General features: G+C 45.0%; 1 protein-coding gene across 2 annotated transcripts in view; it reads left to right on the top strand.

Moving 5' to 3' along the window:
* The window catches only part of cdh13 (cadherin 13, H-cadherin (heart)), a 426,287-nt gene that overhangs the window by 371,805 nt on the left and 41,545 nt on the right, over nt 1-12,937 (top strand). For both annotated transcript variants that reach the window (XM_077193535.1, XM_077193536.1), the window contains one exon: nt 12,373-12,515. In XM_077193535.1, the coding sequence (XP_077049650.1) occupies nt 12,373-12,515 (143 nt within the window). The remainder of the gene's footprint in view (nt 1-12,372; nt 12,516-12,937) is intronic.

Raw genomic sequence — 12,937 nt, 5'->3', positions numbered from 1 at the left:
CAGTTCCTAAAAGAGCTTACACAGATAGATTGCGTCTTTTTCAAGATGACATTCTATCTGTGTGTTTCTGGATGCGATCGTTACCTGGGATCACGGGATGGTCACGATCGCTGCCACTTGTGTCTGGGCCTCGAACACGCTGAGGCAGCGTTTGTGGATGAGTCATGTACCCATTGTGGGAATATGACCATCTCGAGCTGCGGTCGAGACTCTCGTTCCTGCAAAGGGGCAGAGTCCCCGTGCCTCTGCCTCGTTCCAACCCTCCCCAGAGGGTTGCTGCGGGCAGTGATATGGGTGGCCTGAGGATCACCGTGAGCACACTTCCTTCGGGGAACCAGCCCCCTAGGAACCCTCACCCCTCTCATGCTCCGCAGTCAGTCGAGCCAACAACTGAACGTGCTGGACCATCCTCGAGGTGTGTACAAGTCGTTTCCTTTGGTGCTCCCCGCGACGACCAGATGTCGATCGCTAAATCAGAGAGTGGGTCAGAAGTCTCTGCGGACGGCTGCTTGGACCCGCTGCCTCCTTCGGGTGTGCCAGCGGTGCCCGAGTCGGACCCAGAGATGATGGCCATGGTTCCCCGGGCCGCCAACAGGATCGGGCTCGTGTGGAACCCTCCACCGTGTCCCGAGCCCTTGAGGCTGGATATTGGTATCTTGGGGTGGCGCGCGCTGGTTCTCAGCAACCCATCCCAGTGTCCTTCTTCCCGGAGGTGGATGAGGAGCTCACGGGTACGTGAACAGCACCTTTCACTGCCAGAAACCGTTCCAGTGGCTCTTCCTCCCTCACCACCTTTGATGGCGGTGCAGCTAAGGGATGCATGCGTATCCGCCAGTGGAACAGGCCGTTGCTATGCAGCTGTGCCCTAACTCCACTTTGCGTGGAGAACCGTGTCTTCCTTCCTGGGCCTGTAAGTACTCGTCGGACCTAACCGCCAAGGCTTACAAGGCCTGTGGGGAAGCTGCCTCTGCCATGCACGATATGGCGTTGCAGTAGGTTCATCAGGCCAAGGCACTGAAGGAACTGCACGAGCGTGATCACGATCCACAAGTTCTCCAGGAACTTCAGCAACAGCAGCAGCCTCTACCTAAACGGCGCCGTAGAGCCAGTCCCAGGCAGGATGCCCCACTCGTCCCGGCCCCGCCAAGAAGGACATCAAAGCCCTAGAACGGGTGACCCAGAGATGGAAGGGACTGCTCTCCAGGAGACGATGACTGAATCGTTCCCTCCCCCGGAAGAGGGCCGAGTGGAAAAGCCTCTGTTTCATTTTATTGGTGTTCCACCGTTGGCCTCAAAACCAGCAGTACCCAAATTTTCATTAAAAGAGCAGTTTCCTTCATCTCTGGGTCCGAAGAGGGCCCGGAGAGCAGTGGGGGAATAGAATCCTCTCCACTCTCATCCACCTCTTCTATCACCAGCTGGCAGCAGAGTGCGGTCCGAGAACGCCACCGAGAATGCCTCCTGCACCTCCTGTCCCGTGGAACCAGGTAAGTGCTGCAAAGCACACTCAGTTACCGCTACGGGCCGCCTCCCAGAGATAGCCTCCCGAGCCGTGTCCCTGTATTCCACCTCACTGCCCCACTCCGGGTACGCTTACGGTCCCTTTGGTCCCACTTGTACAGTCTCTATGAGCCTGGTTAGCGCTCCCCAGACCGCCTCGCTGGCTCATTCGAACCATCAGGCTCGGCTAAACGATTCAGTTCACCCGGCGTCCCCCCAAGCTTCGGGCCATCCACTCCACTACAGTGAGAGCAGCCGATGCCATGTCTTGCGTGTGGAGATCGCAGTCCTACAGACGAAGGACGCGATAGAGCCGGTCCTTCCAGCCGATATGAGATCAGGGCACTACAGTCCCTACTTCATTGTACCCAAGAAAGGTGGTGGGTTACGATCGATCTTGGACCTGCGAGTTTTGAATCGGACCCTCCACAAGCTACCGTTCAAAATGCTCACACAGAGACGCATTTTCGAATGCATCCGTCCCCGAGATTGGTTTGCAGCGATCAACCTGAAGGATGTGTAGTTTCATGTCTCGATTCTTCCTTGACACAGGCCGTTTCTGCGCTTTGCGTTCGAGGGTCGAGCATATCAGTACAAAGTCCTACCCTTCGAGCTGTCCCTGTCCCCCCGTGTCTTCTCGAAAGTCACGGAGGGGGCCCTTGTTTCTATTAGAGAACAGGGCAGAGAGACTCCTTCGCAAATATGCGTTTCCCCCAGTGAGCCTACTTGCGCAGACACTGTGCAAAGTCAGGGAGGATGAGGAGCAGGTCCATCTGGTGACTCCCTATTGGCCCACCGGGACTTGGTTCCCAGAACTGGAAAATCCTTTGTTTCATTTTATTTGTTTTCCACCGTTGGCCTCAAAACCAGCAGTACCCAAATTTTCATTCAAAGAGCAGTTTCCTTGGTTTCCCCAGAACTCATGCTCATTGTGACAGTCCCTCCTTGGCCCATTCCTCTCAGTAGGGATTTTCTGACTCAGAGACGGGGCACCGTATCGCACCCGCGTCCAGACCTCTGGAAACTCCATGTCTGGTCCCTGGATGGGACGCGAGGTTCTAGTTGACTTACCCCCAGAGGTACTTAACACCCTCACTTCAGCATGGGCGCCGTCCAAGAGACGTGTATACGCCCTGAAGTGGAACCTGTTCGTCGAATGGTGCTCTTCTCGCCGAGAAGACCCCCGAAGATATTCGATGGGGTCTGTGCTTTCCTTCTTGCAGCAATGGTTGGAGTGAATGCTGTCTCCCTCCACCCTCAAAGTACATGCTGCAGCTATTTCAGCATATCATGACCACATAGATGGCAAAACAGTTGGAAAGCACGACCTGGTGCTACATACAAAGCACTACATAGACTTTGCTACTGGTTGCACTTGCCTCTTTCAAGAGGGTAGGAGACCTGCATGCATTTTCGGTCGATGAATCGTGCCTAGAGTTCGGGCCGGGTGACAACCATGTAGTGTTAAGACCCCGGCCTGTCTATTCGCCCACGGTTCCTACCACTCCCTTCAGGGACTAGGTAGTGAACCTGCAAGCGCTGCCCTTGGAGGAGGCAGACACAGCCCTGACTTTGCTCTGTCCCGTTAGCGCCCTGTGTTGGTACATGGACAGAACTCAAAGTCTCAGGACCTCAGACCAGCTCTTTGTCTGTTACGGAGGCCAGCAGAAGGGAAAGGCTGTCTCCAAGCAGTGATTGGCCCACTGGATAGTGGATGCCATCGCCTTGGGGTTACCAAGCACAAGGCGTGCCCTACCCGCTCAGGTTGCATGCACACTCCACGAGAGGTGTTGCATCCTCCTGGGCGCTGGCATGTTGCTCCTCGCTAACAGATATCTGTAGAGCTGCGGGCTGGGCAACACCTAACACGTTTCCTAGATATTATAGCCTACGTGTAGAGCCGGTCTCCTCCTGTGTTCTCACCCTAAATGGGTAGAAGCACCGAGAGGCCTGGCTCTGTCGGCTTGCTGCACCCTACTGTGCACCCTTATTGCTCCAGAGCGAAAAACCTGTTGAGCCCTCCAACACCCTCGGCCCGGACAAGGCGAAGCATCCGGTGCCAGGCCGTTATCCGCTGAATCCTTGAGCCGGATCTGGGCTGGGTTCCATATGTGTGACCCTACGGGGATTCCATATGTGTATATTCTCCACGGCTGCTCCTAAGACGGAAGCCTGTGTCTTTCCCTTGGGCTAAGTCACCCATTATTTCATATGCAGTACAAACTTCGGATTAGTCCATATTTTTTTTTCCACATAACTCTTTGAAGAAGTGGCTTCCGCAGCGTTCTCCTTCCTAAACAGAAAGGGCATGCTTCCCAGTGTTATCCAATATCTCACTGTATGGGTTATCACGGAACAATGGTGACAGATACACTCTGTGTAAGGCACCTCCTATTGTCCTTCCAGGCAAGAAGGTGTAGAGGCTTGCTCGGGGCGCTGGATGGGGTTCAGCGGATGTGACGCTTTGGTAGGGATTCCTATTGCTCAGTCAGACCTACGTTGTAGTGAGGCAGGGAACGGAGACCTAGGTCCCGGGGCGGCCAGCTTATCAGGTTGGCTCCTCAGCAAAAAACTGAAGTGCAATTGCAACAGCTGCTCATTATATGTCCGCGCTGCGAGGCAGCGCAGCTGATGCAAATGATTGCACACCAATGTGTATTGGCTTGTTTTAGTTTCACTCGAGGTAGATTGGCCTTTCTAGCAAGATTCCAATTGGTTAGTCAGACCTACGTCTCCGTTCCCTCCCTCAGGGAACGAGGGTTACCATGTGTAACTGAGACGTTTTATTTTATTACGTTTTTTTTTTGTAAACTTAAATTTTTTTTGCTATTGATGCTGTTACTGGCACAGGTGTTTTACACATAAAAATACACCTTTCATTATTTGTATCATCATTATATGGATCTTTATTTGAGAAATAGTTTTTATATCAAGCCACTGGCCAATGTGTGAGGCGGCATAGATTTCTCCTCACATAGATCCTTTTCCGTGAGCACAAACAGGGATAAAAGGATCAGAATTGATGTACGGAGAGGCCAGAACGGCCCTCCTGCAGCAGAGAAGCTCTCCCCTGTTCTCTATTAAAGGTAACGTGGAGAAAAGCCCCTCTGGCCTCCGCAGTGATACAAGAGCATAAATATGCACTGCACCCCAGGCCCTTTCCAGGCCTGACACATCTTGAAAGGGTGTAAGGAGTACAAAGTATATAAAAGGTGTCTCAAGGAGTGGCATTTCTTACATTTTAGACTGGGTGAAGAATATCTTTTTTTCTTCTTCTTTTTCTTCTTTGGTTGGAGGTGGAGGTTTAAGGCTACTTCTCTACAATGCCCTAACCCTGGTGAAGTGAGCTTGTGTGTATTTGTGAGCAGTTGCAATTGTGCGATTGTGGCTGAAATATAGGTCTATTGTCTTCAGTCCAGCTGTCAGGCACATTAGCAACATAGAGAACTTAATGAGCTGCTAAATACACATGCTGTTGACATTTTTTAGTTTTTCGTCATATTTGTTAATTTTTTCAACTGAAATGCCATAATTTTAATCAGCAAAAATAAAATGTATTTAAACCAAGTATGCAAACGTTTTGAATTGTACTGTATAAATTTACATACAGTGCAATGTTTTTAGAAGAGATATCTGGTAAGAATATGATTGTTTCATATAATATTCTTTAGATTTTTCTTCTAAAAGCATTGTACATTTGTCATTGTTAATATCTTGCAGTGTTATATTTTTCCTCTTCGTGGATTTGTCAACAGTATGTTTTAATTAAAAGCATTAAATTATTGCAGGGATTTTTAGTCAACTGAATTCCTTTGATGTAAAATATAAATTTTAAGTATACCCCTGAGATTCACTTTGTCATTTTGTCACTTTGTCAAACTCTGTCATTATTTACTCCCTTGAATATTTGGTTTGGAACTAAAATGTATTTTTGTTGATTCAAAATGACATGCATGCCATTTATTTAGATTAAAACTAAAATAAGCAAATATGACAAGAAATATTCACTAAAATTTTTAACTCTAGGGGAGGAAAAAATATTACTAAAATGAGGCTAAGTAAATGTAAACTATCCTTTCAATATTCAATAATTGAACAGCACATTTGCATGTTCACGGTTCTCTGATGTCAGTTACTGATCAAAACGAAGATAAACAAATCCAATATTTAATACTTTTAGTAAGTGTTGTACTTTTTAATTTATTTGAATTTTACATTTTTATGATTTAACTAATGTTCCATTTTGTTCAGTCACTCCAAGTTACGTCAGTGACTGACGAAATGGGGATCTCGCTTAGAAGCCTATCACCTTTGAGCTCTACAAAACGAGCCAATAGCAAGGAAATGCCATGGCTCTGCGGAATTTGCATAGCGCAACTCTGCCCCACCGCATGGCTATAAAAGGAGGGACGCTGGCAATCTCGCATTATGTTTTTGCTTCAGAGCCAAGAGCTTCTCTTCACTTCTCTGCAAGCCTGTATCTGAAATCTTCAATACTACGAGATGAGCGGCTCTCCAGTGGGTTGGTGCAACGGCTTGTTCCAGCAAGATCACATTGCCTCCTGCTGGTCTTGCAGTGATCTGCCAACAGTGTGTGTGCTTCTCCCTGGGCGCTTCATCACTCTGCAGAGCTTCTTCCTCTCACAAAAAGAGCTTGAGCGTGGCACGTCTTTTACAAGATGTCTTGTCCGTGCACTTCTGGGTACGGTCGATTTGCTTTGTCATCTGATGGGCACAATCGCTGCCTTGCGTGTTTGAGCTTAGATCATGCTAAGGCAGCATTTGTGGATGACTCATGTTCTCATTACGGGAACATGACCGTCGTGGTGCTTCGGTCTAGACTTAATGACCTCCATGGAGGTAGAGTCCGCTCTGCCACACCCCATTCTATCCCCTCCACGAGAGGCTATACTTTGGCTGGTGGCCAGGGTGCCCTGAGGGTTACGGCGTGGACTAAAGCCCTGACTATTCCTCCTCGGGCCATACACCCCTCTTGTGCACTAGAACCCACGAGCGTGCAGGATGAGCCTCCCAAACGCCAGGTGAAGTGGCGCTCCTGATACAGGAAGCTCAGAAATGGGTTTCTGGTGGAGGGCCGGGGGAGAATCTTTTCTGAAAGAACTGACAACCCCATCTCTTAGCCCCAAGAGGCCGCGGATGCTCACTCCATATGTCGCAACTGGCCCGCCATCTCCTCCTATGGAGTCAGAAGCATCTGAGGTCGCTTCGAGCCATTCACAACCCAGGAGAACTGAATCGTGCAGCCGACGAGCTCTCACTGTTTCAGTCACAGGAATGGAGACACTGTTTCAGTCCTGGGGAATGGAGACTCCATCCCTAGGTGGTTCAGCTGATTTGGGAACGGTTCAGCTGATTTGGGAACAGTTCGGCGATGCACAGGTAGATCTGTTTGCCTCCCCAGACACTTCCCACTGCCGCTTGTTCTATTCCCTGATCGAGAGGACCCTCGGGACGGATGCACTAGCACACAGCTTGCCGTGGGGCCTCCGCAAATATGCGTTTCCCCAGTGAGCCTTCTTGCACAGGTCCTGTGCAAGAAGGGAGGACAAGGAGCAGGTCCTTTTGGTTGCGCCTCATTGGCCCACCCGGACTTGGTTCTCCGAACTGGTGCACCTCGCACCAGCCCCTCCCTTGCCAATTCCTCTAAGGAAGGACCTCCTTTCTCAGAGATGGGGCACCCTCTGGCACCCATGTCCCAATCTATTGAACCTGCATGTGTGGGTCCTGGACGCGGCAGGTTATTGAAATCCATGTTATGATTTACACCTCAGGTGGTGGCTACCATCACTTCAGCTAGGGCCTTGTCCACGAGACACACCTATGCTCTGAAGTGGAATCACCTTTGTCATTCTACCCGGAGTGTGGGTTCCTCTTGGGCTCTGGCGCATGGCACCTCGCTAACAGACATCTGCAGAGCTGCAGGCTGGGCGACACCGAACACATTCACGAGATTCTTTAATCTTTCTATAATGATTCTATAATTCATGTACTCGCTTCCACTAGCCAGTAAGTAGGACCTGCTCGGTGTCATTGCTTGCTGCACCATTCCTCTCCACAGACTGGATATGTGCACAATTTTCACTCGGATGAGTTATTCTTAGACCCTGAGTTCCTCCTGCACTGTTGATGGCATCACCAGAGTGCATGCCCGGTTGGTCAGCCCTCGTGATTGCCATGCAAGCCTTGGGCAACCCCCACATGTGTATTTCCACGGTAAGTGTCCTCCCAGCACGTTTCTTTCCCTTGCCTCAAGGTTGAAACATTCCACCCTGCGGGCTGGATACCTCTGAGTTCTCCATATGCATCCCGGCCTCTGGTCATATGTGTATTCTAAGTCCTCCCTACGGTTAGGCGTTGTGCTACATATTACTCCTGGGATATGCCACCCAGTGTACCTGGGTATTCCTGTGTTAAGCCTAACCCTTCGTCCGTGCTAGTCTCACGACAGGGAGCTCAGTCTTACACACGGCACTGAAACACAGCAGCTGTGGCGTGATTAAATTGGGACCCCCATTTCGTCAGTCACTGACGTAACTCGGAGTGACTGAACGAAAGAGAACGTCTTGTTTACATATGTTACCCTCATTCCCTGAGGAGGGAACGGAGACGTTTCGTCCCTCTGCCACAACTGCTGTACCGCTTGAACGGCCTGGAGTTCAGTCTTGGCTCCTCAGCAGGAAAACATAATGCGAGATTGCCAGCATACCTCCTTTTATACCCACGCGGTGGGGCGGAGTTGCGCTATGTAAATTCCGCAGACCCATGGCATGTCCTTGCCATTGACTCGTTTTGTAGACCTCAAAGGTAATAGGCTTCTAAGCGAAGCCCCTATTTCGTCAGTCACTGACATAACGTCTCCGTTCCCTCCTCAGGGAACGAGGGTTACATACGTAACCGAGACGATCTTTTCATAAACTCACAAACTCCCTGCAGTTTCCTCACGAATCCCCAGGGATTTGCAAACTCCAGTTTTAGAAACATTGAATTATTGTTATGATGTGCATTTTCCATCTCATCTTTGGGGCTGTTTACACTTGGTCATTTCATGTAATTTTACTGATCAGAAAGTGATACAGTTTGTTAAAACTCTTCCATTTACAATTGTCCACATACATGTATCTCTGCAAAACGAATACAAATCCGATCTTCAATTCCTGTGCTATATATGCAAGTGTAATGGTGTTCACGTCCAGGGAAGCAACAGATATGAGCTGCAGTTTATTTATTATTAGCTAATTTCAAGATCAAAGACAGCAATAGGAGAGAAAGTGCTGGTAAGATAATTTAGGCTCTTTCTAAAATCGCCCCCTACACCCTCATTCACTGTTTCCTTCATTAGTCCACTAACATATTAGTTCACTGTCACATTTGCATAGTTTGTGCTTGCTGTTTAATAATTATCTGAAACAACTGGCAGCTCCAGTAGTAACATAAAAAGATTTATCTTAAACTATGTCATGGAAACTATGTACAAACTTTAATTAAACAATTAAATAATCAATTAAAAAGTAATTTATACCTGTATGATATTACCGTGTAGCCACATTGAACCAGCGGTTTGGAAAATGCATGGATGGATGATTCAGCTGCAGATGCATCAGATGCAGAATTTTTGAAAGGGCATTTATTTCTGTTATTTTCACGATCGGATAGCTTTTTTTATTAAAAAGTATTTTCTTTAGTAATTTTGTTGATGAGATTAGCACTGCATTAAATACAATTTCAAGTGGGTAGATGTTTTTACATGTGTTTCCAGCATTTATAGTATGAATACGGGTAGTGTGGATACAATTCGGACGTACTACATCCACCATGTTGTTACAGTCACGTGACCGACCAACCAACATGGTATATTAAAGCATCCATCGAATGCACACTTCAGAATCTCAGCGGAAGTAGTACGTCATCCGGGGACTTTTCACCTACTGTTTTTTGAATACATTGTATTCAGACATACTACTCTTTTGGCATACTGTTTTTATCACAGCCAATATAGTAAGGAAGTATTCAATTTCAAGCACAGCGTTTTACAGACTAAAATATATGCTGATGAAACTTTTGTGTCTTTTATCCTTTCTCTATGGAATTTGGGACTGGAGAAGGTCCGACTCAGATTTCTGACTCAGATTCTCCTCAAGACATCCCCAGCTAACAGGGAATGTTCTCAGAATTTCGGCATACATTCTGGCAAGGTTCTATCAAAGTTATGAACAAAGGATCTTCCAGTAACATCAAAAGAACAATTGTATTATCGAAGTTTGTGATATTTAATATTGTTCTTAAAACGTTAGCACAAAAAAAAATTATACATTGTTTATGGCACGTTTTTTTTAAACATTTATTCGTCTAACATTTTATAACGTTCAGAGAACTGAACTGAATTTAAAAGTAACATTCCTATATGTTTGAAGAATGGAATATTACCATAACGTTTGCATAACCAAGAATTTTTTTTTTAAACATCTTAAAAACTGGATGATTTGAACATTCTGAGAACATTGTGAAATAACATTTTCGTAACATAATAAGAACATTAACATAATGCTCTTAGAACATATTGTTGTTAGATAGGATGCTGGCAAATTACTTTTCTTGAATAATTTCCTGTGTGAGCAAGAAGGAACACAACTTTGGCTAAAAGGACAAGGATTTTGTGGAATCCTTCATTGTTTTTATCATTTGTGTCATAGTGTGGAAATGAAAACACCTACATCAGCCGAAGCTTTGATTACATGTGAAAGGTCTTTGACAGCTTATTTGTGGTCATTAGCACGTATCGTTATAGATAATATGTTAATTTGCATAATGTGTTTTTAATGGCACGCTTATGACATTGAGAGGAGGCTAATTGAGTGAAGCACTGTGTGTGTATCAGAAAAAAAATGAGTTTTCTCACAATACTTATGAACAAGTGTCTAGGCCACACCCCCTTTACAAAGTTCCAGGCTGTCTGATTAATGGCAGTGTAAACGGTCTTAGAAATAGATTCCAGAAATGAAATATCCATTTGTTTTGTGTCAATATGAATTGCCAGTGCATGCAAGCTGCTCAGAGTGTGCTGTTGAAAAGAAATGAAGGGTTGTCAGAGCTGTGATGCTGCACAGCAGATAGCACCAAAAAAGAGTCAATGGCCTTGAGTTACTTTCTGTGTGTTTGCATGTGTTTATGTGTTGATTTTTTTTTATTATTATTATTATTATTATTATTATATACAAGAAAATGTCACACTATTCAGATTTTTGTACTTTGCGAACTTGCATGTGTTATTGTATTCTTTTCAGTTACAGAAGATTTTTTTGTATTATTATATACAAGATAATGTCACACTATTCTGATGTTTGCACTTGGCGTACAAACCTGCTCTCTTATCCAGTGGCTCAAAGCTATTGACTGTATTTTCAGCCTTTGTGACACACTCCAGGCCAGAAAAAAAATTCTCTAACAAATGCCAGGTGATTTTACAGGAGAATTACAAACTATCCACTTGCGCATCTGAGTCAGGATGTAAGGTATTTGTACCCAGAGCAGCGTGATGGTAATCTCATGCTAGCTTGCTTCCGGTAGCTTGTCCTCATGAATCAGAGAACATTTCCCTGGGATGTGTTGTGATGGAATGTTGATAAGATAGAATTGCTGTGTGAAAGGTGTTTTTTGCTGTCAGAAGGGAATACAATGGAGCAAAAAAAAGAGAGAAAAAGAATCTTACTTTTTTGGTCTCAAATGGTCTCAAAATATTTGACAATTTACAAAAAAACATGTTTGTACATAAATTGTTTACAAAAATAGTTTAAAAATCATGTAAATATATTGCTGCTGTGGGAGAACTTTCTATTTAGTAAAGAATCCTGAAACAAAACAGATATTTTATACTATTTAAATATTTCACAATATTACTTGACAATATTGTACTGTTGTATATATATATATATATATATATATATATGCAGCCTTGGTTGAGCATAAGTCCTTTCTCTTAATTTTTTCAAAAAAATCTTACAGACGGTAGTGTATGGATAACATTTTAATCAATATTTTTTATTTTATTCTTAAATATAAACTTACTGAAACATGTTAAAGAAAGAAGAATCATAAACCGTATACAGTCACTCGTAAAATATGCTGTGTCTTTATTCCCCAGTTCTGTTTTTGCTTTAGTGAGCAACTCCAATTTTTTTAACCCCTTAGGACAGGAAAAAGTCTTTGTTGGTAGTGTGACTGTATGTGTTCTTTTGGGAAAGGTATCCAAGTCAGCAAGACTTTTCAGAAAAAAATGTAATTCCCCTCCTCTGTTTTGAAAGAGTCTCTATGGGTTTCCTGAAAGCAGTAAAGTCTGTAAATCTCTGACTCAATTTCAGATTTCAGCACTACTGCAACTATTTTATCCAATCATACATACGCACATGCTTAGTTGTTCTGGGGGTCACGGGTGAGATATCATCACATGGTTAATCAATTACAAAGTGTCTCATTACTCTTAGAGGTGTCGTTGCAGATCATTTATCCCTCCTACATATTTCAGGCTCTCTTTTTGCTCCATTTCTTATTATTTCACTTCCAGCTTACCTTCCTGGTAACCCGTCCACACCGGTGCTAATGCTTGAGGTCGTGTTGCTTAAAGGTCAAAAACCTGGTCTGGGAATCAAAAGGTTGTAGGTTCGAACGCCGCAAGTTGGTAATCCATAAGCTGTCTGCAATGTGTTTTTGAGCATACATTGGTTGGTCTAATGGGGATTGTCCCTGCAATAAGTGGACAAATAAACTGAAAGACATTTAGAAATCCTTGAGTTTTGATACACTTCAAAAGCACGACCCATTCCAAGAGTGTATGTAATGGTCATGTGTGCCCCTCAGGTTCGCTTTGTTGAGAGACCCGGCAGACTGGCTGATCGTGAACCCATTCAAAGGCAACGTCACCACCAGGGCCATACTGGACCGCGAGTCTACACATGTTCACAACAACCAGTACACTGCTCTATTCATGGCCACAGATAACGGTAGGTTTTTTTTTGTTTGGTTTTTTGCATTGGTTGTTATTTTATTCATGTATATTTTTACGTAAAGTGTGGTTCTACCACACATACATTTACTTAAATTTTGAAACACACTGAAACGTACAATATTGACATCAATAAAATGTGAATTATTTACATATGAACAACTTTTAGAAATACAAATGTGTATGAATCCTTGTTTATCAATATTAAAAGTTGTCAAAAAGTAGCCTACCGACTTTGGTACAAAAATTTTAAAATTGTGACGCTTTGAGAGCGCTATTGAGCGGAATCTTAAACACCTCTGATTGGCCATTGTGTTCACGAACGGGACCGGTTTGCTGATAGATGCCTGCTTCCAAACACTCCCGTCTGTATCTGCGTGAGCGCTTGGTGAAGATCGTCATTGATGTATATTTACAACA

This window comes from Siphateles boraxobius, unplaced genomic scaffold (genome assembly GCF_051911475.1).
Source record: "Siphateles boraxobius isolate OS27281-9 unplaced genomic scaffold, OSU_SipBor_1 31, whole genome shotgun sequence".
In the NCBI taxonomy this organism is placed as follows: Eukaryota; Metazoa; Chordata; class Actinopteri; order Cypriniformes; family Leuciscidae; genus Siphateles; species Siphateles boraxobius.
The sequence above is the reverse complement of the archived record's forward strand: the minus strand, read 5'-3'. Positions and strand labels throughout refer to the sequence as shown.